This window comes from Mesocricetus auratus, unplaced genomic scaffold (genome assembly GCF_017639785.1).
Source record: "Mesocricetus auratus isolate SY011 unplaced genomic scaffold, BCM_Maur_2.0 Super-Scaffold_100013, whole genome shotgun sequence".
Lineage (NCBI taxonomy): Eukaryota > Metazoa > Chordata > Mammalia > Rodentia > Cricetidae > Mesocricetus > Mesocricetus auratus.
The window spans coordinates 47,498,115-47,526,062 of record NW_024429196.1 but is presented as its reverse complement, the minus strand read 5'-3'; the positions used below and the strand labels follow the sequence as shown (position 1 = coordinate 47,526,062).

Sequence of the window (27,948 nt, the reverse complement as noted above, 5' to 3'; positions counted from 1 at the left end):
TTAGTCAACTGTCCAAATAAAAATGCAACTGAGTATAAAATTCTTGGAGCCAAGAATGCTAATCAAAAGACTTTCCTTTAAAGAAAATGTGTGAGATTCATTTTAAAATAAACCATTGGTCATGCAGGAGGAAATGTACTCTCTGTGAAATTACATGAGATGAATAGAAGTCACCCTGACCTTTCAGCCCTGAGGAAGATCAGAGAGCTGCCTCTGAAGACACAGCTGGTCTGTCTTTGATCTGTCTGGTAAATGTCACCACACTCAATGAGGAAAACTAATTCAGGGTGTGGGCAGAATCGCAGTGAGGCTGGGTGTGAAGACACGCCCCCACCTCCAGCTTCCCTCTCTGTGTCCTCATGTTCTTCCTCTGTCTTCCCCATGTTTAGCACTGCCCCTGCCTCCCCTCCCAGCTCCTTCATCCCCTCATGGTACTAAGACCAGGCTCTCTTCTTCTACCCGCCAATTCTGATAGAATCCTTAATCTTATATGGCTAAAGTGTCATAAAACCAAGGTGCTGTGGATCACCCCTGCTACAAACACACAGGAATTCAGGCAGACCATGAACTCCAAAGTCCCCTTCTGAGTTCAGCTCCAAAGACAGATGGTCTTGGCTCTTCTAAGGAGAGAGGCTTGGGATTTAGTATCTGGGGAGCTAGGAACTAGGATTCAAGATATCTCTCTCTCTCTCTCTCTCTCTCTCTCTCTCTGTCTCTGTGTGTGTGTGTGTGTATGTATCTGTATCTGTCTGTGTGTGTGTGTGTATGTGTGTATGTATCTGTATCTGTGTGTGTGTGTGTGTATGTGTGTATGCATGCACCATATGCATGGGTACCTTCATAAGCCAGCAAAAGGCATAAGATTCCCTAGAGCCAAAGTGAGAAGCTTCTGTAAAGCAAAGGACACAGTCAACAAGACAAAACAGCAGCCCACAGGATGGGAAAAGATCTTCACCAACCCCACATCTGACAGAGGGTTGATTTCCAAAACATACAAAGAACTCAAGAAACTAGTCAATAAAATACCAAACAATCCAATGAAAAAGTGGGGTATAGAAGTAAATAGAGAATTCTCAATAGAGGAATCTAAAATGGCTGAAAGACACTTAAGAAAGTGCTCAACATCCTTAGACATCTGGGAAATTAAAATCAAAACAACTCTGAGATAGCATCTTGCTCCTGTCAGAATAGCTAAAATCAAAAACACAAATGAAAATCTATGCTGGAGAGGATGTGGAGAAAGGGGAACACTCCTCCACTGCTGGTGGGAGTGCAAACTTATGCAGCTACTTTGGACATCAGTATGGAGATTCCTCAGGAAAATGGGAATCAGTCTACCACAATATCCAGCAATTCCACTATAAGCATAGACCCAAAAGATACATATTCATACAACAAGGACATCTCTTCAACTATGTTCATAGCAGCATTATTTGCAATAGCCAGAACCTGGAAGCAACCTAGATGTCCCTCAACTGAAGAATGAATAAAGAAAGTGTGACATTTACACAATGGAGTACTTACTACTCAGAGGAAAAAACAAAGGAATTTTGAAATTCACAGGCAAATGGATGGAACTAGAAGAAAATATCCTGGGTGAGGTAACCCAGTCACAAAAAGAAAATCATGGTATGTACTCACTCATATATGGATTTTAGACATAGAGCAAAGGAGTACCAGCCTACAATCACAGTGCCAGAGAAGCTAGGAAACAAGGAGGACCCTAAGAGAGACATACATGGTCCCCCCTGAGAATGGAAAAGGGACAAGATCTCCTGAACTAATTGGGAACATGCCCGGGTGGGGGGATGAGAGGGAGTTAGGAGAAAGAGAAGGGGAGAAGATGAGGGGAAAGGAGGACACGAGGGAACAGGAAGATTGAGTCAGGGGAAGAATAGAGGAGAGCAAGAGAAGAGATACCATAATAGAGTGAGTCATTATAGGTTTAAGGAGAAATCTGGCACTAGGGAAATGTCCAGAGATCTACAAGGATGACCCCAACTAAAAATCTAAGCAATAGTGGAGAGGCTACCTTAAATGCCTTTCCCCAATAATGAACTTGATGACTACCTTATATGCCATCCTAGAGCCTTCATCCAGTAGCTGATGGAAGCAGAGGCAGACACCCACAGCTAATCACTGAGTTGAACTCCTGGAATCCAGTTGCAAAGAGGAAGGAGTGATGAGCAAAGGGGTCAAGACCAGGCTGAGAAACCCACAGAAACAGCTGGCCTGAACAAGGGGGAGCTCATGGACCGCAGATTGATAGCTGGGAAACTAGCATAGGACTGTTCCAGACCCCCTCCACGTGGGTATCAGTTAGGAGGCCTGCACAATCTATGGGGCCTCTGGGAGTGGATCAGTATTTATCCCTAGTATATGAATGGATTTTGGGAGCCCATTCCACATATAGGGATATTGTCTCAGTCTAGACACAACAGGGGAGGATCTAGGCCCTGCTCCAAATGATGTGACAGACTTTGAAGATCCCCCGTGGAAGGCCTTACCTTCCCTGGGGAGCAGAAAGGGGATGGGATAGGGATTGGTGTGGGGCAGGGGAGGAGGGATGAGAGAGGGAACTGGGATTGACATGTAAATCAATCTTGTTCCTAATTTAAATTTTAAAAATCACCAAATAAATAAATAAAGTGTGTAGGGGGAGATGCCTAGAGCCAGCCAGAGTCACAAACAGTTGTGAGATGCCTGGTGTGTGTTCTGAAACCAAACTAGATCCTCTGGGAGAATGGCAAGAACTCTTAACTGCTTAGTCATCTCTCTAGCCTTGGAACTAAGTGTGTCACAGGTGGAGCACTGAAAGGGGGACCCCAAGATAAAACTAAGATGATTTACCAAATTCAAAATCTCTAGAGAGTGGGCTCCCTCACTCCCAGGCTGCAAATCTGTGTATTTGAGGTTGACCATGAACTTCCAGAGTGCTGTAGTCACAAGTGTCCACCACCATACCCGTTTATGCAGTCCTTGGGTCCCATTCTAGGACTTTTTGTATGCTAGACAAGTACTCTACCCACAAAATTACATGCCCAGCCCTGAAGTGGACTTTAAAACTGGCTCCTAGCCCAGAATATGGCATGAACACTTAGTGTTTATGATGGTTAAATCACCCCATCAATTTGACTGACTTTAGAATGATCTATGAAACACAATCCTGTGTGTATCTGGGGTGTTTCCAGAGAGTTTCACCTGAGAAGGTCTACTCTGAATGTGGACAGCACCATCCCAAAGCCTGAGGTCTTAGAATAAATAAAAAGGAGGAAGCCAACTGAGCATCAGCCTCCATCTCTCTGCTATCTCCCAGCAGGTGCAGCATGAGCAACTCCCTCTCACTCCTGAGTCCATTCCCCTCTATGATGAACTGTACACTGAACCTTTAGCCAAAATCACCCCTTCCTTCATTCCATTGTTTGTGTCAGGCATTTTGTCACAGCAAAAGGAAACATAACTAATCCATTATCTACCTAGGGTCCTTGAGAACCAAAATCTAACCACATATTGTATAAAAAGCTAAGGTTTAGATGTATCCACTCAGGTAGTAAAGAAAACTCTAAAGAAGACATTAACCACACAACTGCTCCAAAATGAAGAAAATGCCCATGGACTGAGCATAAACAGACCCCAAAGCCTTCTCAACTCTTGACATGCCCCCCCCCACTGACTTACAAATTAAATGCTTGGTCCCTACTTAGTGTCACTGTTTAGAAAAGGTTGAGATGTGCTGCCTTGTTGGAGAAGGTACCACTGGAGGTGGGCTTTGAGATTTCAAAAGCCCATGCAAGGCCCAGAGTCTCATCTGTCCTCTCCTCCCCTTTCTTTCCCACCCCTACCCCCATCTCTGCTTCCCATTTGTGGAGCAGATGTAAGCTCAACTACTACTCTGGCACCATGGCACCATGGTTCCTACTGTGACAGTCATGGACTCACCCTTGGAAACCACAAGCAAGCCCCCAATTAAGTTCTTTCTTTTCTTCACAGCAATAGAACAATAGCTAAGACAGGCACTTAGGTGACACCAGACAATAGACCCACTTTAACATCTCCTTGAGCTCAGGCTGATCTCAGTGTCTACAAAGAGGACCAGGTTGCAGGTGGAAGGGACCCAAGATTCTCTAGCCAAGGGAAAATCATGCTAAGAGACTTAAACTAGAGACAGAAAGACAAATATTACCTGTTTTCTTTCGTATAGAATTGAGGTTTTTTGTTTTTTAGTTTTGGTTTTGGTTTTGGTTTTGGTTTGTTTTTTTCAAGACAATGTTTCTCTGTAATACTTTGGAGCCTGTCCTGGAACTTGCTCTGTAGACCAGGCTGGCTTCGAACTCACAGAGATCCACCTGCCTCTGCCTCCCAAGTGCTAGGATTGAAGGTGTGGGCCACCAAAACCCGGTAGCATAGAATTGAGATTTTTTAAAGACATGTAGAATTAATATCTGCTACTTAAAATATTTTAATCAAGGCCCAGCATGGTAGTGCATGTCTTTAGTCCTTGCACTCAGGCGGGAGGCAAAGAAGGGCAGATCTCTATGAGTTTGAAGCCAGCCAGAGCTACATAGTGAGATTCTGCCTCAAAAAAACCCCAAAAGTTTCAGTTAAAACAACAACAACAAACAGAAAGAAAAAGCTGGAGAGATGACTCTGTGGTTAAGAGCACTGTCTGCTCTTTCAGAGGACCCTAGTTTGACTCCCAACACCCACATGTCTGTTCATGACCTTCTTTCTGTAACTCCAATTCCAAGGGATCCAACATCTTCTGGCCTCAGTAGGGAGCAGACATGCGTGTCTACATGCAGGTAGAACATCCATACACATGCACATAAGTAAAAGAAAGAAGCTCACTCCCCAGCCAAAGCCTCCTATCTGAAATTCCACTGAAATCGGCCCAACAAATGCCAATTTCTGTGGGAAGAGCAAAGCAAATGGCAACCTCATTTATGATATGCTGGAGGAACTTGTTCAAGTCCCCTCAGCATGCCACTTTATTGGGAGGGTATGGAGCAAGAGGTAGAGGACACTGAATTGGAGATGTAGATGGGAAGATTATGAAAAGGAAGCAGAGTGCTGGAGAGAACCTTCCAGACAAATTCCACTAGTCATCCACACATAGGTGCTGGCCTCCCTTCAATTCAAGTAACCATGCCATGCTATGGTATGAGCACCTTTTCCAAACGTCCCACATTGAAAGTTCAATCCCCTACTCATCTGTTGAGAGGTGAGGTCCTCAGGAATAAATTAACAGCACTCAGACATGGTGATTCATGCCTGTCCAAAGGCTAGGGCAGGAGGACAGTCATAAGTGTGAAGCCAGCTGTGGTGCTTTGAAAGAAAATGGCCCCCAAAGGGAGTGGCACTATCAGGAGGCGTGGCCTTCTTGAAGGAAGCTTCATTGTAGGGGCAGGCTTTGAGGTCTCTTTTTCTCAAGCTTCCCTCAGTGTGACAGTCAGTCGACTTACTGTTTCCTGCAAAATGGAGCACTCTCAGCTCCAGCACCACATCTGCCTGCACACCGCCATGCTCCCCATCATGATCAAATGGACTCAACCTCTGAAACTGTAAGCCACCCTCAATTAAATGTTTTCCTTATAAGAGTTGCTGTGGTTATGGTGTCTTTTCACAGCAATGAAAACCCTAACTAAGACACCAGCCTCAACTGCACATAAGGCCTCATCACAAACGCAGACAAAAAGAATAGACTAATGCCATTGTTATGTAGTGGAGGGTATTCTGGGGGTTGAGTCCTTACAAAAATGGGTTCTATGTGTCCCACTCCACACACATCATGTGATGCCTTCCATTCCATTATCATAAACCTTCAGAAGATGCCAGAGCCATGCTCTTGGACTTCACGGCTTCCAAAACCAGGAACCAGATGACTTTCTGTTTGTTATAAATTACTCTACCTGTGCCATTCTCTTATATCAATACACCACAGACTAAGACAGCTATGCAGCTTTATCCCCCAGGAAGAGATATTTAAAGGAGTGAAGATTAGAGAGCATACATTGGAATGGACTCTGAAGCCCAGATGATCTTTGAAACTCAGTCCTGCTCATGATTAGATTAAGATCTGAGCATGCTCAGTGACCTCTCTGAGCTTAGCTCCTACAGGTGGAAAAAACAATACTGTTGTGCTATTAAATAAAAGTGTGCTGTGAAGTGTATGGTAGAACAACACTAAGTATGTGCTCGAAAATTCTGAGCATTGCTTTTTTATTTAAAGATTTAATTTTTTTTTTTTTGGTTTTACGAGACAGGGTTTCTCTGTATTGTTTTGGAGGCTTGTCGGTCCAGCCCAGCCTCGAACTCACAGAGATCCGCCTGCCTCTGCCTCCCGAGTGGTGGGATTAAAGGCGTGTGCCACCACCGCCCGGCTTAAAGATTTAATTTTTAAATTATATGCACATGTATGAGTACAGATTAAGTACATTTGAGTGCAAATGCCAAGGGAGGCCAGAAAAGGGCACCAGATACCCTGGAACTGGAGTTTCAGTTGTTACTGGTATTAAATCTCTCAATGAGGGCACTAGGAACCAAACTCAGATCCTCTGCAAGAGCAGTAGGTGCTCTTAACTGCTGAGCCATCTCTCCGGGCCCTGACCTTTGTTTTTAAGTGAGACACTATGTGCAGCAGTTCTGTGCAGCAGGGGGTCACAGGCAAGCCTCAATGTCTTTACTTACAGACACAGAGCTTCACACTCCAAACAGGTGGGCTGAACCTGCTCAACCCCCAGGTGTCTTATAAAATGAAGATAACAGCTCCCTTGTGAAACTGTTGTGAAAATGACACTAAACAACATGAATAATGAGCTTTACATACTACCTGGCACTCAGGAAGCCCTTATTTAGCAGTAGGTGCTAGTATTTTTAGACATAACTTGCTATACCCAGTTGAACTGTCAGGGAAAGTATGATTAAGCAAAGGTCATTCTGTGGCCTTTGGATTATTAAGATCCTAAGAGGTGAGTTTTAATTTGTAATTCTCTGCAGGGCAGAAATATGTATTTATAGCTGCATGCCACATACTCTAATTTGTTAGCTGATATTGCCTTGCCCATATAAAAAGATGTGCTGACCCGCCTCATGTAAAAGGCACAACAATTAAAAATAAGTACAAACACTTTAAAATGTGGGCTTGCCCTGTGTTAAATTTAAATGGGAGTCCACCGGGGAATCACTAAGATGGTTATTCTGAGCTGAATGGGATGTGTCAGAAGAGGTCAGATGAGTCTTCACACTCCATTTAATATAACATTCTGCCATAGCCACCACCAGAGTCCTGTGAGCCACCCGAGTTTCTCTGTTGTATTTAATCACTTGGGGGTCTGTTTTAGCAATGCTACAGAAGAGAGGTGAGGTGACTATAATCCCTGAGTTTTGTTATTCTGTGAGCCACCCGAGTTTCTCTTTTGTATTTAATCACTTGGGGGTCTGTTTTAGCAATGCTACAGAAGAGAGGTGAGGTGACTATAATCTCTGAGTTTTGTTATTCTGATTCAATAATGTATTAATGTTAAAGCCACTCATTCTAAAGTGTTCACTTAAGCATTCTCCTGACTCCCTACACAAAGGTTTATCAAGTGAAAGGTGTGGTCATGTGACTCCGTTTAAGATGATGACTCTCTAAAAGTGTAGCCAAAAGCCAGTGGATGGTCCCACACCCACAAGTCTATGAGCAACATCAACTGGCATCTATGGGTCATGAGAGAGACACAGACACAGAGACACAGAGAGAGGAGCAGGAAGAAACAGACTGTTGCTTTAAGAATGGGTGCTACCTAGCAATGACTGAAGGGGGACATTAACTACCACTGAAGAAGGTACACTGCAGATGCTGCTGCAATTAGAAATGCTGAGTTAGTAGGCTCCAGTCCTGAGCCATTCACCAGATCATTTCCCAAGTTCCTGCAGACTCCCTGCTCCATCCTCTTATCATCTCTCCTTGAGCCTTACAGAGACAGGGAGCAAACTACAAAAGGCAACAGGCAAGGGCCTCTGGGCAGGGTGGAATCTATTAAGCCAGGGGAGAGCCAAACAGGTACCCTAAAGCTGGAGGAGCCGAATCAGATTGCCTAGTCCATGCTGCAAGTCAGAAGAAGAAGCCAGAACAAGGATAAACAGTAAGTGCAACAGGCCCAGGAGTGCCATAAACCCTTCTTTGTGGCTAGTTGCTAATTCTGGCTAAGCTAAAGCACATGGGCAGCCACACCATGCTTAATGGGCAAGGACCTAAGAGAGGTAAAAGTTTTACAAATATTATGTGTTTCTTTCTTATGATTATCAATCCAAAGTACATTTTGAACACATACCTGTTCTAGGCATTCAATTTCTAGCACTAGAAGGCAAGAGCCCTGGTGGTACATTTCATAACACAATTTGCATACACAAATATATGTAAGATGTCTGAACAAGTCTAAAAGACAGGCTGCTTTAAAAGGATGGAAAAACACAAATTACTCTGCAAAAATGTCACTTGCTAACGTATAGCCCACTCTTTACAACTCTCCTATTAATTCAGTATTTTTTAAAAAAGCAGAAACCATAAATTGTACCCCTAAAATACAGCTCCACAAGGTACCAAAATTACATCTCCTGATGGCGCATAATTACAGCACTTTCAAACAGCATTAAAGAATGTGTCAAAAGCAATGAAAAATGTCATTTTTTCCACTGACAGATATTAATTGCTCCATGTTGAAAATCTTTTGAACCATCAGTGATAAGCAAAAAAATGGCAACTTAAATGTCTGGGAAACTGCAAGGACAGAGGGACCAATGACTGGCAGAGATCCCCCAGCAGAAGGGAAGGCAATGTCTCCAATAGGACATCTATGATGAAAGTTTCTAAGTCACTGCCGCAACACAGGAGGGAGGGGCACTGAGGAGAAGCTGCCTCCAGATTAAAGTGTTTTTAATCTCTGGGAGCACTGCATAACTGGAATTTAAAATTCCACCTTACTGCTTTACAAACTGCCTTTGTTAAGGCAGAACTGGACAGTTCTGAGAGAACGTTGAAGGCAGGAGGGCGCATGCAGAAGGGAAAGAGAAGCTCGCATCTGGTGTGGTGACACACACCTGTCATCCCAGTACTCAGGATGGGAGCAGAAGGAACGGGAAATGAAAGCAGTCCAGGTATAGGAGATCCTGTCTCAATTAAAAAACAAACAAAAACCTAAAGTATGCCATGGTTTTATTTGTAAGTTCATTACAATAAAGTGCTTTTTCAAACTAAAATAAATAAATAAAATTTAAAAATACAGAATGAGTGTGAATCACAGTTGAATTCTACTTGTGATCAGAAAGGAGTGTGTTTCCCCTGTACTGCTGTTACTAGTGTCATTCAGTCTTACTCTTTTAATTCAGAGATAGTGAATTTTAACCAGCAGATTTAAGAACATGGTCATGAATGACTGCTGCGTTGAGCTAGAAACCATCTCACAGAGGTCATGAAGCAACTGTTATCAAGAGAACCTAGGTGAGCCACTCCAGACATCACAAGGTCAGTCAGAACTACACACAGAGAGCTTGCCTTCTAAAACTTAAACAGGTAATGAATAAGATTAAAAATAAATGTAAGAACAGAAATTGTGAAAAATAAAACATGTAGAAAAATTAAAGACAGATATTAGATTGATTAAGGGAATCAATTGTCAGCACAAAAAATATTTCAAAGAATAATTTTTAAATGGATATTACATTTTTATTTGGTTTTTTTTGTATACATGTGAAGCAAGGAGATACACATGCCACAGAGTATATGGAGGTCAGAGGACCACTTGCAGGAACAGGTTCCCCACTTCCATCATGTGGGTCCCTGAGATGAAGGTCACGTCTTCAGACTTGGAGGCAGGCGCCTTTACACATCGAGCCATCCTACTAGCCCAACACTTTTGTACCAATACATTTCAAATTGAACTGAGGTGTACTTGAAAATATAACTCATCAAAGGTAGCAAAATTGAGAGTAGTTAAGCTAAGACGGAGAGTGTTTGCTGCTTTTTCAAAGGCCCATGGTTTAGTTCTCAGCATTCATAACTGCCTGTAACTCCAGATCCTGGGGATTCAATGCCCTCTACTAGCCTCCAAGGGCACCTATACACAATCACACACACACACACACACACACACACACATACACACACAAATAAAAATAGAATTAATCCTGTTTTAAAAGAGCAACACAACAACATTTAAGTGGGAACTTGAAAAACAACACAACAGAAATAAACAAAAAAAGAACGTTACCAAAAAAAAAAAAAGAACGTTACCAGAAACCATTCCAAAAGACACATGAAAACATAATTGACTCCACTAGCCACCAAGAAAACACAACTTAAAACACAAATGAGATCTCATTATTCACACACTGGAATCACTAAAAAGTTCAACTGACAATATCAAATGTTGGTGAGAATGTAGCCACTCCCTCACAGGGTCACACACAGATGACTGACAGGAGCAGGACCTGATACAGTTCACACACAGGTGACAGGAGCAGGCCCCATACCAACTCTACAGACAGGGCATGGCAAAGCCTTCAAAGATGAAAAATGCAGATCCCAAGGTACAGAATTGAGCAGAAATGTTTTCCAAATAAATAGAAAAACATCCACACCTGCATTACACCTCCAACCTCAGCTGGAAACAAACCAGAAGTCTCTGAGGAAGGCATGATATGGGGAGTGTGGTCACACAAGTAGGAGGACCTGACTGAGTCTCACAAACAAGGTCCACATGCACCCATTCCTGGAAGGGTTATGATGCAGCTTATGGCTTAGTTTTCAATATTCAAGAACAAAAGAGGTTAATGATGTTGTTATGTTATGTTGTTATGATGATGTTAAATCCAGTTTTCTTCCTGGGTTGAAGCCTAGATTGGTACATCAGGTCTCTGATTGCCTGAGCACACACAGCCATCCATTCCACCTATGAAGATCCACCCAGGTGCCGCAGCTAAGGACCCTCTGCAGGAACGCTGTGTCAATAAAATGCTTGCATTTTAAAAGTGGCTGTGGATCAGCATCTGTGTATATATACCCAGAAGTTAGAGAAGGAATTACCTCAGGAGAGTTATATGCTCAAAGAAAACAATCTCAGGATAGCAATGCACTCTGTTGGAATTGAGGACCGGATACATGAAAAAGGTGTAGCAAAGTGACCAAGTGACCTGTGTCTACATGAACAGGAGGAGCATTCATTAGAAGTCTGAGGATTTGTACCTTTATAATGTTTTGTTCCAGAGGCCACTATTTAAAGCCATGCTCGGCCATTGGATGTAAGAAATTAGAAATGTAAATAACTGTTAGTCCAAAGTGGCTTTTAAATCTTCTAATAATAGGGAATCCAATAGCATGCAGACAGCATCCGCAGAGAATAGCTTTACATCCATCAGCTTAGTTTAGGTCTAATAGCCTCTGTGTCTTACTGACAAGCTCCTAAGGCTGTTGTCTCGGTGGCACGTGCACCAATTCAGGGCCATTCAACCACATTGGAATTTTTTTATAAAGTTGTAACAAGATTAATATTTTAGTTATTTCAGCACGGAAGTATCCATTACACCTGAGTTCTAATATTGATTTCCAGAGTCAAATAAGCAATCTTTCCTCTAACCTATTACTTTGCCTTGAACGTGACTAAAATGTCTCAAGTTACACTGATTCATACCCTATGCTGTATCAACATCATGCCAGAGACAATGATAATCTTTAGCCATTACAAGATGTTTCATTAACAAATCTGACCTCGTCAGACTAACCTTAATTAAGAAAGTATCACTAAAGACTGAAAAACCTAATTATGAACACAACTGTACAGAATTCAGAACAAATCCAGTCACTGCCCCATCACACTTTCAGGGGGAAGGCTCCCACTAGAGCTAACTATGTGTTAGACAGTGAACCATGGGAAAGGTTGCAGAGGTGAACAGACCATGATGAGGAGGAAGTTTGTTCTCAAGAGTTCACAGAGCAGATAAGGACAATAGGACATTATGAATGGCACCACTGCAACCCAAGACACATTGCTGTGAAGTCGCCTCCTGCTATGGGTGCTGTAGAAAACTGGAGAGTATTCTAGGAACATGCAAAGAGACCTAGAAAAAAACATCCAATCAGGAAAATGCATGTATGTCCCTGGGTATGTGTAGGAATCCAGTGGAAAATAAGGTCAGAATGAGAAGGAGGAGCTTGGGAGAAGATGGAGAAAGCAGGTTGTGGTCATTCACACGACAAAGAAAGGCCAGTAAACCAAGAAGGCCTCAAAGGCCGAGCTCTGGGACCCTTGGGCTGTGGTTTGAATATGAAATGTCTTCCACAGGCCCATAGATTTGAACACCCCAGCTCCAGGTGATGCGCTGTTTTGGAAGGTTGTGGAACCTGTAGGTAGTAGAGGAAGTGGGTTGGTAGGGAGGGACACACCTCAGGGTTTTATACTCACTCCACTTCCCGACCTCGCTGTGCTTCCTGGCTTCTGACACAACCAGATAAGCTGCCTCACACTCCTCCTGACATGCCTTGCTGCCCGGATGGGCTGTGCCCTTTCTTAAAGTGAGCCAAAGTAAGGCCTCGACCCTTCAGCTGCTTCTTGCACGTGTTTGATCACAGCAGTAAGGAGAGAACTAATGCACTAAGAAGGCAGAATCAGTGGATTGCTCTACTTAGATGCAGAGGTGGGGTGACAGAAAGGACCAGGTTGTTTCAACTGGTGGCTGGTGACCAGGAAGAGTGAGAAAAGAGGGTGGACAAGGAGTCTAATCACTGTGAGATGGAAACGGGACATCTACCCTCTGCTGCCTATCTCAACATCCTGACCACTGCACATCTACAGGTAGGCATCACCTGGAAATGGGGGCCGCGTGGGACATCTGTGTAGAAAAGATGCCATTGTACAGACGAATGGTTTACAAAAGTATTTTCTCAGTGGCTGGAGTGATGGCTCAGTGATTAAAAACACCGGCTGCTTTTCCAGAGGCCATGGCTCCTAGCACTTACATCAGGTGGTTCAAAATGGAGGGAGAGCTAAGTCCAACTACAAGGAGCGCTAGCATCTCTGGCTTCCTTGGGAACCTTCATCCATGTACACAGACATGCACACACTCTTTTAATTAAAAGCAAAATGAATTTCTTAATTATTTAAATTAAGTAATCATTGTTAGGGTTTTTAGAAGAGTATACAATAGGACTGGGAATAGAGCTCAGTGATACGTGTAAGGCCCTAAGTTCAATTCCTATCACTGAAAGTAAATAATTTTAATCTTTTTTAAAGATTTATTTTTATTTTTTAAATTATGTATATGTGTGTCTGTGTGTGGATATGTGCATGTGAGTGCAGCTGGCTGTGGAGACCAGAAGAGGGCGCCAGATTCTGTGAAGCTGGAGCTATAGACAGTTGTGAGCTACTATGTGAGTGCTGAGAACTGAATTCAGGTCCTCCCAAAGAGCAGCAAGAGCTCTTAACTACTGAGCCACCTCTCCAGCTCCATGAGTTACTTTAAATTAATTTTTCATTATTACAAAACAGTCAAATAACAAGCATAATTGAGCTTGGGAGGAATCAAAATAGAAATTTTGCATAGTTAAACTAAAAAATAAACAAAACCAATGTTGAGTGTGGAAACCAATTCCCAATGCCCAAAGAGGCTGTGTGTGGGGCTTTAGTGAAGGATACATAGCAAAGACTGTCAGTTACTGCAAGAAGAAGCCAAAGTTGTTTTCATGAATGGAGACACCGAGTAAAGTGTGCTGTTCACTCCTACTGTTAGGGCTTTAATAAAACTCACAGTACAACTAATGCTGTGGTGTGACTGAGGCCCTAAGTTCACTTCCCACATAGAAAAAAAAATGGAAGAATAAGAAAGAGGCAGGACGATTAACTTGAGTTTAAGGCCATCCTGAGTGAGCTACATCATGAGTTCCCAGCCAGTCTGGGCTACAGAACAAACCCCTGTCTCAAAATTGAAAAATAAAAAGGAAAAAGAAATAATTGCAGCAAATCTCCATTGTCCGATAAACAAACCTCCAAACAACCTTTCCCTTCCTGCTCATATTAAATTAAATTACTATTCTAATTTGGAGGCTTAATTAACATTTAACTACTCTTGGTTTAAAATGCACTTGAGATTTAAATACTGAAATTAGACCTTTTTTTTTTCTCTCTCTCTCTCCAAATTATATGCCCAGGACTTCTTTCCCCAGATAAATCCCAATCCTCAGTCAGCAGCCCTTCTCTGTGCTTCCAGAGCATCTCAGGGCCACCCCACCTTTCTCTAACAAGTTATAAGCTTTATGAGAAAGTCAAGAGATTTCACGCACGCGCACACACACACACACATTTTTATGCCTCTTCCCTGAGAAGCATATTCATGGTGCTGACCATAAACTATTATAAAGAAAGTGACCCAGAAACACCTGGTGTGCATAGAATGAATCTATTTTTCACTTTCAACTATCACAATAAAATGAGAAATGAGGGCAGCGTCCTCACGTTAGGCCCCTCCTTTTCTCTCCTTCCACTCCCTTCTGGTCCTGCTACCTTCTTCAACTTTTCAGTCTTCAGGGTTCTGCTGTCGGGCCAGATATGAGGGAAAACTGCATTGGAAGAAGGCAGAACAAATCCAGGAAAGGCAATGTGCTTTAAATATGATGTGTCCTCCACAGATGTATGTATTTGAAAACTTGGTCTGCAGCTGATGGCTTTGTTTTGAAAGGCTGTGGAACCTTTGGGGAGTGGCACCTTAACAAAGGTCATCAGTTACTGACCTGGAGGTCAAAAACCTGGTCCACTTCCTGTCTACTCTGCTTCTGGGTTACAGGTGTGATATGACCAGCCACTTCGTACTCCCGGTGTCATGTCTTCCCTATCATGATAAACTGCATTCCTTCTTAAAGTCATGAGCCACAATAAGCCCTTCCTTTCCTAAATCGTTTTTGCCTGGTATTTTGTACAGCAATGAAATAGTCAGGTGGGCATGACTAGTGGCTAATAATGGTTCAAAAAAACTTGTGTATTCCTAATCCAGGGACCAGTCCTAGCTAACAACATCTCCTCTCATAGGCACTCCTCTTTTCTCAAGCCTCTCTCCGCTTTGCAAAAGTGTTTTCTTATTCATTTTAGTGCAGTTCCTTTATTACAAAAACGCTAAGTAGCAATAATTGTGTTTCTAAATTATAACCTCAGGGTGAACCTGGCAATCAAGTTTAAAAGGAATTTGTTTATTCTCCCAACTAAATTTTAGAAATTAAGCAGGCAGCATCCCTCAGAGACCTTGCTTAAGAAAAGTTCTTATCCCTTTTGTCTTGAACTTACAAAAATAAAACTTCCTAAGTGACAAACTCACTCATCTGAAAGTTACAGAGCGTTACACTAATTAGGTGTAGAACTCAGGGTCAGCTAGCCAACTCTGACAAATTGAAACTGTGATAAATTCCAGACATGCTGGGGCAAAAAGTACAGGGTAAAGCATGCATGGAAGTCATTCATCAGTAACTCTGCCATCACTGCTCTAAGGCTCCTGTCTTGAGAGGATGTTCTCTATGACACCCTGAACAATGGCAGCCCCCAAGGCTTATTCTAAAGACAGACTGAATTATCAAGGACTTTGGGGCCAGCAAAGGAAGGATGATATAATTCTTTTATGTAAGAAAAATTCCATTGTTCCCTTTTGTTTCTGATGCCATCTTCATCATCTGATATGGACACAGTCTGTCCTACTTGTTGGATCTTTTGGAAGAATAACAGTCATGGAGGACAGCCACACATTTTGAGACAAAATTTTTGCCTCATACCCCAAAACAGATTCTGGATCCACAGTGCCATCTCCTCTTTAAAATACTTTATATCAGTGTTCTTGCCATTATTCTACAGTGCTTAGGGATTCTAAAGAGTGTTCAGCCTCTGCACTGGTTTGAGCATTGAATCCTCTCCACCCTTAATGCTATGCACATATGGGAGACCAAATGTGGATAACCAACCACACTGACAGCCACATGGAATGGAAACTGAACAACAGCTAGCTCCTCTCTGCTCCCTCCCAACAACATGGTCTCATCTACAGGGCTTTTATATACGATATACACACACTAATTCCAGCTTTGCACACTGTAACGTGGAAAACTGGAAGCATGCCGGTCCTGCTTCATTTGATATAATACCTGGCTTGTGGCTGATGGCATCCTCAGCTCTGCCTACCTCTTGGTATGTTTCCACAGAACGAATGAAGCATAAGGGCTACTTGACTCAACATTGATCCTTCTCTTAGAAGGGAGGAGATAAAAGTTAAACAGTCCAAAAGGTTTCCTTCCCATCAAAAATTTCAGCAGAAAAAGTATATACACAAATGGAGAAGAGGAAATTGTCAGTACCATAAGGAACAACATATAGAAATAATACATGAAAACACCTCCCCACTGAAAGACATGGGTCTCTGAGGTCATGACCTCTACTAAGTGCCAGGAATAACCAATGAGATTAATGCTGCAAACACAGCATGTCATGGTGAAAAGTCAGATCATACAAGTTAACAAAGTTTTAATAAAAATATTTGATTAACAGAAGTGCATAAAAAGACATTGTTTCTTAAGACCTCACATTTCTATAAGAAAAAAATTAATCAGGGCGTGAGATAGTTCAATCCTGGGACCCACAATGGAAGGAGAGACCCTTCACAGATGCAATATGGAATGCATCTGCCTTTGCAGGCACACACACGTGCAATCACACAGGCACAGAAAGGCAGGCTCACAGGAAGTTTTCATCTGAACTTCACATCCATTGTCTTCTTCACATACATCCCTGCCATGAAATTCCACTGAATTTCTTCATCATCATTAAGGGAATAAAAATTTAATGAGGCAGAGGACAAAATAAACAGCAGCCTAGTCTCTTGTTATAATTTTTCAATTTGTGCAGAACATGAGGCCTGTCAAGTACATACTGTCTTTTTTATTTTAAGTTTCTCTGTCATTAATAAACACTATTACTGGTCCCCGTGTGCACATGCCAATGTGAATTGATGAACTACATAATGATCTGTGGAACAGTAGAGCACAGCCCCATGTCCTAAATGACAGCCTTGACAGTGAGCAGCACTGAGGAGTCACAAGCAAGCTTTGTAACACTTCAGCATTTTAGCTTCTTTATCAATAAAATGGGATAATGGCAGCAATAACGACATCTGCCTCAACAGCAACTGTGAGGATTAATGAGGCTGCACACCTGACACACTCAGTGCAGTGCTGGCACATAAGCACTAGATGTTAAGATACCAGTACTGCTGATCAGAATTGCCAAAATCGAATTTCCACCGGAAACTCTCCTGCCTCTCAACCTGAGGGTGATACATAAAAACACTCAACTGTGGGTGCCTGGCTTCTTCCCCCGGTGGTCATCAGTAACAAGGACCCACTTGGGGAGAGTACAGATTATGAAGGAAGCTGAGGCAGAAGGATAATGAGTTCAAGGTCAGTCTGCCCTGCATGGTAAAAGTCTACCTCAAAAAAGGAAAAAGAAAGAGTGATGGGGTGGGAGGAGGAGGGAGGTAAGAAAAGAGAGAGAAAGAGAAAAGAGCAAGAAAGAAAAGGGGGAGGGGGAAAGTTAGGAGGAAAACAAAAATAAAGGAGGGGAAGAGAAAGCAGCAGAAATATTTATATCGTGAAGGCTCTGAAATAGGGATGGAGGAGACAGCTCAGCATGCAAGAGTGTTTTGCTGTACAAGCTTGAGGACCTTAGTTCTGGTCCCCAGAAGCCACATAAAAAGCCAGGTGTGGCATGGGCACATCTGTGACCACAGCACTGCAGGACACCAACAAAGGAGGATCTCTGGGTCTTGCTGGCCAGCATTCTAGTTCCAGGTTTAGTGAGAGACTTTGTCTCAATGAAGGTAGAGGGTAATAGAGCAAGATACTATATGCCCTTCTCTGGCCTCCCAAATTTATAGTTTTGAACATAAAACTCTTACTGTTAGAAACATCTATCAAAAGTCTTTGAATATCTGCTCCACAAACTACACACCAGGAAATGAGCTGGGTAACAGCATCTTAGGACCAGTCCATCCATGTTAAACTTTAGGCTAGAGATTATGTCCGTCAGCGACCAGCCTGAGGGGCTACAGCCTCAGGACCTGTCCTTGGGATTTATACGGAAGCACCCATCATCTTTACTGTAGCACCAATTTTTTCTTTGGAGAACAACTTCTCTATGTATGTGGCTTCCTTGCTGTTAAGCATAGCAGTCCCTACAAGGGCTTGGTTACAAGTAAGCTATGAACTTGAAAAGTAAGGGTACGTGTCTCAATGTGAGCAGTGGCTGTTATGATGGCATTTTAAAGGGAGTGAAATAGGACCAATTTTGAATTACCATCCAATTGTATAGAATAAAAATAAGTGGAAACCCTCTAAATTTAGGATGCTCAGAAGTTCTTTGTAGATATTTTGTCTTTTTCTTTCTCCCCTCTGTGGTTGCACACAGCATGCTGATCTCCAATAAAGGTTCTATCTTGGGCTGAAAACAACTAGGGCAGCAGAGAAGAACAAAAATAGAATAAGATACAAAGTAGGCCAGGGTCTACAGAAAAGTCCCAGCATATTGTGTATTGGGGAAAATATCCCTATCCTGTCTATCAGCAGCAACTAGCCACGTTGATTCTTCCCAATGCCATTATACACTGGGCAGGTCTTGTTTGTTCTGAGAAAGCTGTTATGTTTTATACAGACAAGACAGACACGGAGGCCCAAGGAAAGACTTCATACCAATAGGGAAAATGTTAATATCTGCATGGCAAAACACATTTTTGCATTTACAGTTGGGAGAAAGAATTTGACTTCTAAAATTAAAAAGAGAAATTGGTGCTACTTCACTCAAAAACCAAAACCAAACAAACAAAAAAACTGCAACCAACTTCTGCATGGAGACAGAATCATGACCATTGGAAGCAAAGGTATAAATTCAGAGCAAAGGAAAGAAAATGCAGACACCCTGAGGTTTTGCTCAGCAGGCACTCAGGGATGATTACAAGTGACATAGTTTCACGCAAGAGGGTGGAAATCTAAAGCCACGGAGGAGGCTTTGCACCCCAAGCCTGTGAGATCTAGTGTGTTCAAGCAACTGCTTAATGAATAAATAAGAACAGCTAGCTCAGGCCTGTAATGATGGCATTTGGATGGCCGAGACATGAGGATTACCACAAGTTAGAGGTCAGCCAAGCTTATATGAAAAGTTCTAAAATAGTATAGGCTAAACAATAATACTCTTTCCTAAAAGCCAATTACTAAATACAAACAAGTATATAAGAGCCTTGTCATCTGATTCACAAATTACAGGTCAGACTCAGAGACAGCCATCTTTTCCAGTGTTCCCTGAATGCTGAAGATGGACTCTGTCCCTGGCTGGCCTGGATAAGAACAGAGGAGACCCACTAGGACATCAGATTGCCGAGGGAGAAAAAGGGATGAACTCAATCCTCCCCATTCACAATGGGAAGAAGAGATATAGGTAAGAGTGGAGAAAATGAGAACTCTGTAGAGTATGGAATGTAACACTCTCAGCCCTAAAGGAAGATACATCACAGCATGACTGAATAATAGTATCTCTCACTCCTACCAGAGACCCACTGCAGATATTCACACAGGAATGTCCACCTCTGATCCTGTTGCATGTCAGCTTGGGCATTTTCAGAATCACTGGCTACTAACATGCCCTTGGACTCTGGGCAAACTGCCTTCTCCTTTCCCATCCCCAGGCCATTTGCCAAGCTATGGAAATGTCATTAAATTACACTGAGAATTTGAAAACAGAGTTTATAAAACATCAGATCAGTATCTAGCACTGACTGTTGCCAAGCTTGAGCATCACAACTGTTGTGACTTGCGCAGATAAATTCACTGATCATAACATGGGCATTATGGACCGCAAGCATTCATGCACACACTCTCAACAAAGAGCCACTCTGCATTATCCACCTTTATATGTGACTGATGAGAATGGAATGCTTGGTCTCTACTAGTGGCCCAAGCCCCATCCTGATTTTATTTCAACCCATGCCTGAGGGAAGAAAAAGGGATGTGAGGAGGAATGAATGATCCCAGCTGCTTCTCCTGCTGCACCCTTGTCATCCCCATGAAGTGCATTGACCTAATAGCCTTTCATGACACCAGAAGAGCCAAACCCAGTGTATACCTCAGATCCCAGAATGAAAAGCCCAGGGTGACCCATTTTAGTTCTTTCTGAAAAGTGGATGGATCTTGCTTTAGCTTTAGCATGCCTTACAGACTTCTACCTTTATCTTAATAAGCTGTAAAAGGCTCAGACCTGACTTTAAATGAGGACAATGCTATGGAATTGTTGGAGCCTCTGGTAGGACAAGAAAGAAAAGGTCTCTGCTTAGAAGTAATGCTAAGAAAAGCACAGTTTAAAAGCCAAACCCAGAAGCCCCCAACATATTCTTTCTGCAGTGGAACATGCTAAAGAAAGAATCTCGGTGTCCCCACCCTGAACTCCTGTCCTCACCCCTCCACCTCTGGAAGTGTCCTGAGGCCCAAACTACAAGGCCCAGTCCTATTGTAGCAATTTGACCCAGGGCAATTCTTTATCCACATATAGTAATGATAGGATACATTCTTGGTTTTCTGAAATGCAATTCCTACTTCATTTTCCACTAGAAACATCCTTGCTCTTAGGCGTACCTCATATGCCACCTGTACAACAATATAACTAAGTTGAATGATGCACCACACTGAGGTTTATAAGAAATATACATACACAATATAAACTGAGTTGCAAAATACCTACTTAAAGTGAATTATTGAAATACATCCTTCCAAAGGTTTGAAAATCTCTTTGTAGATTGGTGCCTAACCCAAATGTTATCAAAGAGACTTCCTCCAGCAGTTGATGGGAACAGATGCAAAGACCCACACCCAAATGTTAGGCAGAGCTCAGAAAACCCTGAAGAAGACAGGGATGAATGATTCTAGGAGCCAGAGTGGTCATGGACACCAGGAGAATATTGCCTACAGTATCAACTAATCTGTCCTCATAGGAGCTTCTAGAGACTGGTAGCAATCACAGAGCCTACATGGGTCTATGCTAGGTCCTCTGCATATGTGCTGTGATTGTTTAGCTTAGGGTTTTTGTGGAACTCCTAATAGTGAAAGTGGGGTATGTCTCCTTTGCCTATTCTTGGGACCCTTTTCATTTTACTGGGCTGCCTCATCCAGCCTTGATATGAAGGATTGTGTCTAGTCTTATTGTATTTTGCTATGGTGTGTCCAATTGATATCATTGGAAGGTTTGCTCTTTTCTGAAGGAAATGGAGGAACAGTGGATCTGGGGGAGAAGTAGGCATTAGAGCCAACTCTTTGGGATTCTGGAGTATACTAGAGACCAGCTGAGATATCCAGACTCATGGACTGAACAACAACCGAACCCTTGTATTTTCCATTGATAGACAGTCACTGTTGGACTAGTTGGACCACAGACTGAAAGCCATTCTAATAAATAACACACACACACACACACACACACACACACACACACACACACACACACACGGGGGTGGGAGGAATTCATTTGTCACTTCTGTTCCTCTAGATAACCCTAACTAACACATGCTCTACATTCCCACTGCCATCCATTCCCAGCCATGATGAACTGTTCCCTCAAACTGTATGAACAAAATAATCCATTCTTTCCTTAAGTTGCTTTTTGTCAAGTATTTTATCTCAGCAACAAGAAAAGTAGCTAAGACTGGACAGGCGGCTTGGCAACTGAGAGCACCAGCTGCTCTTACATGGAACCAAGTTCAGTTCTTAGCATAAAAGGTGGCTCACAACTTTTCCTAACTCTAGTTCCAGAAGACACAGCACCTTTTTCGGCAGAAAAGGGAGGGAGGGACAGAACCAGAGGGGGGAGAAAGACAGCACAAATATTAATGTACTATCCAGCTCTGAACTACACCAATATAAACCTTAAAATAATTTTATGCAGAGGCCTCAGCCCAGGACCAGCTGAACTGCAGTGGTTCTCTATACCATACACATGTGTAAGACAACAAGATATGAAATGAATTCTTTCCTGAAAAAATACTGAAGGCTGAGATATGGCTCAGTGGTAAAGTTCCGGCATACCAAATGCAAGGCCTTCCTTGGGTTCTATTCTTAGAATAAAAAATGATTAGTGTCACATACCTTACCTATATTTATCCAGCTTTCAAAATTTTAGTCTCTCAGCACTAAATAACAAAGTACATACTCTAAAACTAATTTTGTTAATAGATGTTGAATTATACAATTAAGCATTCAAGAAATTAGCAGCCCCTGACTATAATAGAATATTATTGTACAATATGTCTCATCCTATGAGGGGTGGAACAAGTTAATACCCAGTCTTTTAAGAAGCTGGTATTTACCCTGGCAGTGGTGCCACTTGCCTTTAATCCCAGCACTTGGGAGGCACAAGCAGATGAATCTCTGAGTTCAAGGCCAGCCAGGGATGTACAGCGAAACCCTGTCTTAAAATAAATTAGAAAAAGGAGAAGGAAGAAGAGGAGAAGGGGGAAGAAAGGAGAAGAAGGAAGAGGAGGAGGAGGAGGAAGAGAAGGCATTTAATGAAATAAACTTTGATCCATGCACCATAATACACATTATTATGTAGCAATGATCAATAGAGACAAAGAACACATATGTGTCTCCCATTCAACAGATGACTGGGGTAGCAAGAGTTACCAGCGAATCTAATTACTCTGGCTCATGAAACAGAGGTAGATCATCTTGGTGCCCTCCTACAGGCATCCTACTAGTACACAATACCTCTTTCAAGGTTTGGAGTCAGGAGAGTATGTTTTCCAGATGTGATAGAGTTTCTTGTGGCAGAACCATTCAGGTGCCTAAGCTGGTTCACAGCCTAACTAAGGACACTCAGGTCCTCATACATGTTATGTCATTTTTGAAGATGGATTGCTACAATGCTTCATGCTTGGGACAATACAGGCAAACCATGTGCAGGCTGTGGTTATTACAAAGCTCAAGAGCATGCTGTTCAAGGACAATCATGCAAGGTTGTAGCATTCAGGCATCCTCTATCAGTGCAGCACCTGCTCTCTTCAGGAGTCAAACACACAAGTATCTCGTCCAGGAATAAAAGTACCATGAACAAAACAAAGAAATACAGCCAAAGCTGCACTACAACAACAACAACACACACACACACACACACACACACACACACACACACACACACACACACCAAAGAACAAAAGCATCCTTTGCCTTTTGTTTCGCATTAATACTCTGCCTTTAAAAGTACGTCTTGTTATCAGCATAAGTCATAACAGTACAGGTTCCTTTCTTTGCAGTCTTTCTGATATTTCTAACTAAACTCCTATATTTTCTGTATTTTTTCAGTTATCCAATATTAATAATAGCAATGAATATAACCAGCCACCCAAAATGCCACTTCAAAACAACCATCATCGTGTTTTTGCTCACAGTGCTGAGTGTAGCTAGTTAACTCCTCTAAAACATCTTTCCAGGCACTGCAACTCAAGGAAAAGGGGAGCGAGCTGTGCCACCACGGAGGCTGATGTCACAGGCAGTGCTGAGAACACACTGCACGCCCACCTTCATCAATCACTCACCAATCTTACTTTGCATCTTGGCCACAAAAGAAAATGGGATTTGTTTCCCTGAAGAAATATGTCACTGCTCTACCTGAATTATTAAGCTTTACTGTTACAGAAAGAACAGTCAAGGAAAAAGGAGGGGAAAATAAAACTAGAGCCAGGTCGCCATCTACAGTCAGAAGGTACCATTGCTGGGCCAAGGAGCATTTACTTCACAGAGTTTTGGGTTTTTTCATTTTTTTTAAGCAAAACATGACAGTAAAATCATAATTATTTTTAAATATCATAATAAGAATGGTATACAGGTAAGGAACATTGGAATAAATATATGTATATATTTTAATAAATACTAGAAAATTAACTTAAATATTCACTCTAACCATAAAACTTAAGACTCTGGGGAGGGCACGGGAGGAGGGGAGGGAATGGGAGAGGGACCTGGAACTGACTTGTGAAGCAACCTCGTTTCTTATCTAAATTTAAACTGGAAAATAAAATTTAAAAAAAACTTAAGACTCTGAAATACAACCAAATAGCTCTCAATACATTTTTAGCAGAGAAGACAAGGGTTTCACCTCTAAAGCAGCCCCCATGCGTTTTTGCTTCCACCCTGACTCCCTGCACCCTACACATGGCTTTTGCTTATGATTTCTATTCCTTTCACTTGAGTCCTCTAGAGACCTGAGCATCAAGAAGCACACACTTGATTCCAATTACTAAAATAGATGACATTAAAGTAAAAGGCAGCTTTGATTACAAATGAATACAAAGGCTGAATTAGGGGAGAGACACGTGACATTATAATCTGGAAACCTCTTACAGTCAAGAGCATCTTGGGAGAGATCTTTAAGAGAAGTTGCTTGGATTTCACTCATACAGATAAGAACTAATACACTTAAATTTCCCAATTGGCAGCCGCAGCTACCGAACTGTACCTTTTCTTTCATTTTTTCATGGAAAACAAATGTTTTTGAAAGTCAAGGTTTATTTGGGGAGGTCATAGAAAAATGTATGTAAATTCTTCACCTCAGCCTTCTAAGTCTTCTAAATCAGTAGTGTACCGCTTGTGTAGAGGGGGAGAAACCAGTCCCAAGACCTTTGTTTGATAGGAACTCACAGTTTTATAGAGAATAATGAGCTAGAGCTGTTTAAGAACCAGTGGCCCTTGAAATACAAAGTTAGCTTAGAAATACCCACTTAGGATGGGAGGTTAACTGAAGCAACTGCACTTTCTCTCAAGACCAGGACAGGCCACTAAAGGAGTATACCCTTTCTGATCACAGTATTAAACACTATAGAAACATTATTGAATATCTATGTGAATATCCGCATATGCCAAAGATGCTTATCATTCAACTTGCCAACACAGTCGGATTCCCAGTGAAAGGAATGCTAATCCAATCCTGTGTTCCCCAGCCTGCACAGGGACCACTAGTAAGTCCAAAGACTTAAAATACACATACTGTAAGTAGACATGGGACTTCTGTGCACTGGTAAGAACCTCACAGACAAAAGGCAAATAGCATCTTCTCTCCTTAACCAAATAATTTATTAAAAGCTTTAAATAGGTCCAGCTTCTTGATGGGGTTTAAAGTATTACAGAGACTCAACCATTTTTAATTTCCACCATTTATTTGAACAACCGGTACTAAGTGCCTGGATTCCATTATACATAGGCTGGTACTGGTAATTTTTTTAAGACTCTAGTTTTAGTAGCTCATGCCAGCACTCAGAAGACTAAGGCAGGAAGATTGCCATGAGTTTGAGACCAGCCTGGGCTGTGTAGTGAGTTCCTAGTCAACCTGAGCTAGAGTGAAACCTTATCTCAACAAAACATTGTCCATACATGGTTTAGGAGCTTTCAAATACAAAATATGTTTATCAAAATAGGACCTCTATTGTTTTAGCTTTCAAAAATGGCCTGTTTCTCCAAGCTAACTTGTTTTTCTGACCTTCCTGCTATAAAATAGACATCCAACAATACCTACCAGCTATTTCATCCTGACCTCCTCAATGTCTGTCTCTAAACATGATATAACAACATGCTATGGGCATGCAAATCTGTGAGGAAAGTGACAACGTGAGCTCACAATTAGGAGGACAGTGGGACAGTGGGACTGGAAGGAGGAAGTGGACTGCCTAAAGCCAGCAGCAGAGGATGAGAACCCAGCAAGCCTAACAGCAAGTTCATGACCACAGCGAGATCCTGGCAGGTATGAGCCCCTTATTCTTGCTCTTCTCTGGGAAACCAGACATGCATTTATCCTGTGATTTTTCTTGCTGTGGCCCTGGGGAGTGAACCTAGGCTCTCATGCACATCGGACAAGTGCCATATTGATGAGCTAGAGCCTCGGCCCCTTCTCATGCTTTATGAAGCATGGGCTCACTAAACTCTCCAGTCCGGCCTTGAGCTTAAGATCATACCTCAATCTACCAGGCCATCTGATCATTCACTGTGCTCTTTCAACTTTCGACCACTTGTCTTTCTCTAAGTCTTTGCCCATCTGTGTGGCATCTTCTAAACCCTTCCAGAAGTTTCTGCTGCCCTGAATCCCACATGATTTCTCTTGTCAGATGCAGTTCCCAGATGGGGGCTGGGTTCTGTTGATGGCTCAAAACATTCTCCCATCCATCTTCACCCTGAGCATCCCACACTAATCTTATGCGGATGGACCTTGCATAGAGGAGGCAAAGCAATCACTCCACTCTGTTTCCAGCTAGCTGCTGTCTGACCCAAGGATCTCCCACCATTTTATGAGCACATCCTATTGAGAATACACTTGAAATGAATCCAAATATAGCCCCTCTCCACAAAAAGCTCATGTGAAAGTTTATCATTTCATTGTACTTGTCCTGACATCAGGACACCGTTGTATCACACTAATGGATTCTCGGACCAGTGCAAAGTGTTTTGCCATGGTTTTTTTGAGAACCAGAGGGCCTCAAACTCACTATATAGCATAGACTGGCCTTAACCTCCTAATTGACCCTCCTGCCTCTGCCTCTCAAGTGTTGAGATTACAGGCATGAACTACCATGGCCAGCTCAACCTAGAAATTTTTAAATTTTTCTTATAGCTAATTTTGGTAAGGTTTAAGTATGCCCGGTATTCACTTGGATATCAGAACATCTTTCTAAGAAAGGTGAGTTGTGACTACAAACAAATCATGAGATCAGACCCTCAAGCCACAGAGGCCAGTCCACAGCACTTACACAAAGTGTAATGCCAAGCAAGCACCGTGGTGGGTGCACAAGATAGCAGTGTTCCCCTTTGTCCTAATAAGACGGCCTTAAACAGCAATCTGATCTCAAAGCAAAGATTCTCAAAGCCCAACATCTAATCACAAATAGAAGTTGAGTGTGAGAAATAGCTGCTTCTCGCCTAATGAAAGTCTTTGAACAACCTCACATACAACAGACAAAAAGGAATATCCTCTGTGAGCATGGAAATGAACATTATCAAGTTAAGAATGAAAATTGAGGGGGTGGAGAGATGGCTCAGTGGTTAAGAGTACTTGCTACACACACATATACACACACACACACACACTTAAAAGTAAAATATTTTAAAACAAAAAGAATTAAAATAGATGCATAACCTTAAAAATAATAATGAGCAATGCAAAAGACAAACTAACCATTGCTTGGGATTGCTTGTTGGTAATCCTTTGACTTCACATTTTGCTTCACTTTTGTGGGTTTTTCTGAATTTGAATCTTTCTTCCCTTTCCTCTTCAGAGGCTGAGGAGATGAGTTATCACTGGAGCCGATAGTTGACTTAGATTGGCGATAATTTCCCTAAATGACAAAGATTAGACCCTTACTATTGTCTAGTGAACTCTCAAAGGTATTCCCAGTACACGTATGTGGCTAACTAGTGATCCCAGGGATAAAGCCCTGCATTAATTTCCAACTGTTGGCCTCAGTACCACACTAACTACCAACACATCTTCCCAGAGAAGGTCTGACAGAAGAAGATGACTAAAAATAGCCACTCACAATTAGCAAGCACGTCACAGGTGCCAGACATGCCATAAAAATATTTCCCTTGGGGCACAGAGCTTGTTTAGCTCTTGGTGAGGTCAAGAGTCCATCACCATGGCACACACAAAAGAGCAAAAACAATTCCTTGGCTGGGGAGATAGATGGCTCAGTTGGTAAAGTGTTTGCCCATGCAAGCAGGAAAACCAGAGTTCAAATCCTGAAACCAACAGGAAAAGGCAGGCATGGAGGCAGTACTTGTAACCCCAGTCCTGGGGAGGGATCCCTAGAGCTCCATGACCATCCAGCCAGCCCATCCAAACTGGTGAGGCTTCCAAGCACTGTCAAAAA

The 27,948-nt window shown here is 42.2% G+C and overlaps 1 protein-coding gene across 3 annotated transcripts in view; it reads right to left on the bottom strand.

Annotated features, from left to right (window-relative positions):
* Window positions 1-27,948, bottom strand: part of Dcdc2 (doublecortin domain containing 2) — a 213,837-nt gene that overhangs the window by 69,451 nt on the left and 116,438 nt on the right. For all 3 annotated transcript variants that reach the window (XM_040755753.1, XM_040755752.1, XM_040755755.1), the window contains exon 8: window positions 27,255-27,414. In XM_040755753.1, coding sequence (XP_040611687.1) covers window positions 27,255-27,414 — 160 coding nt within the window. The remainder of the gene's footprint in view (window positions 1-27,254; window positions 27,415-27,948) is intronic.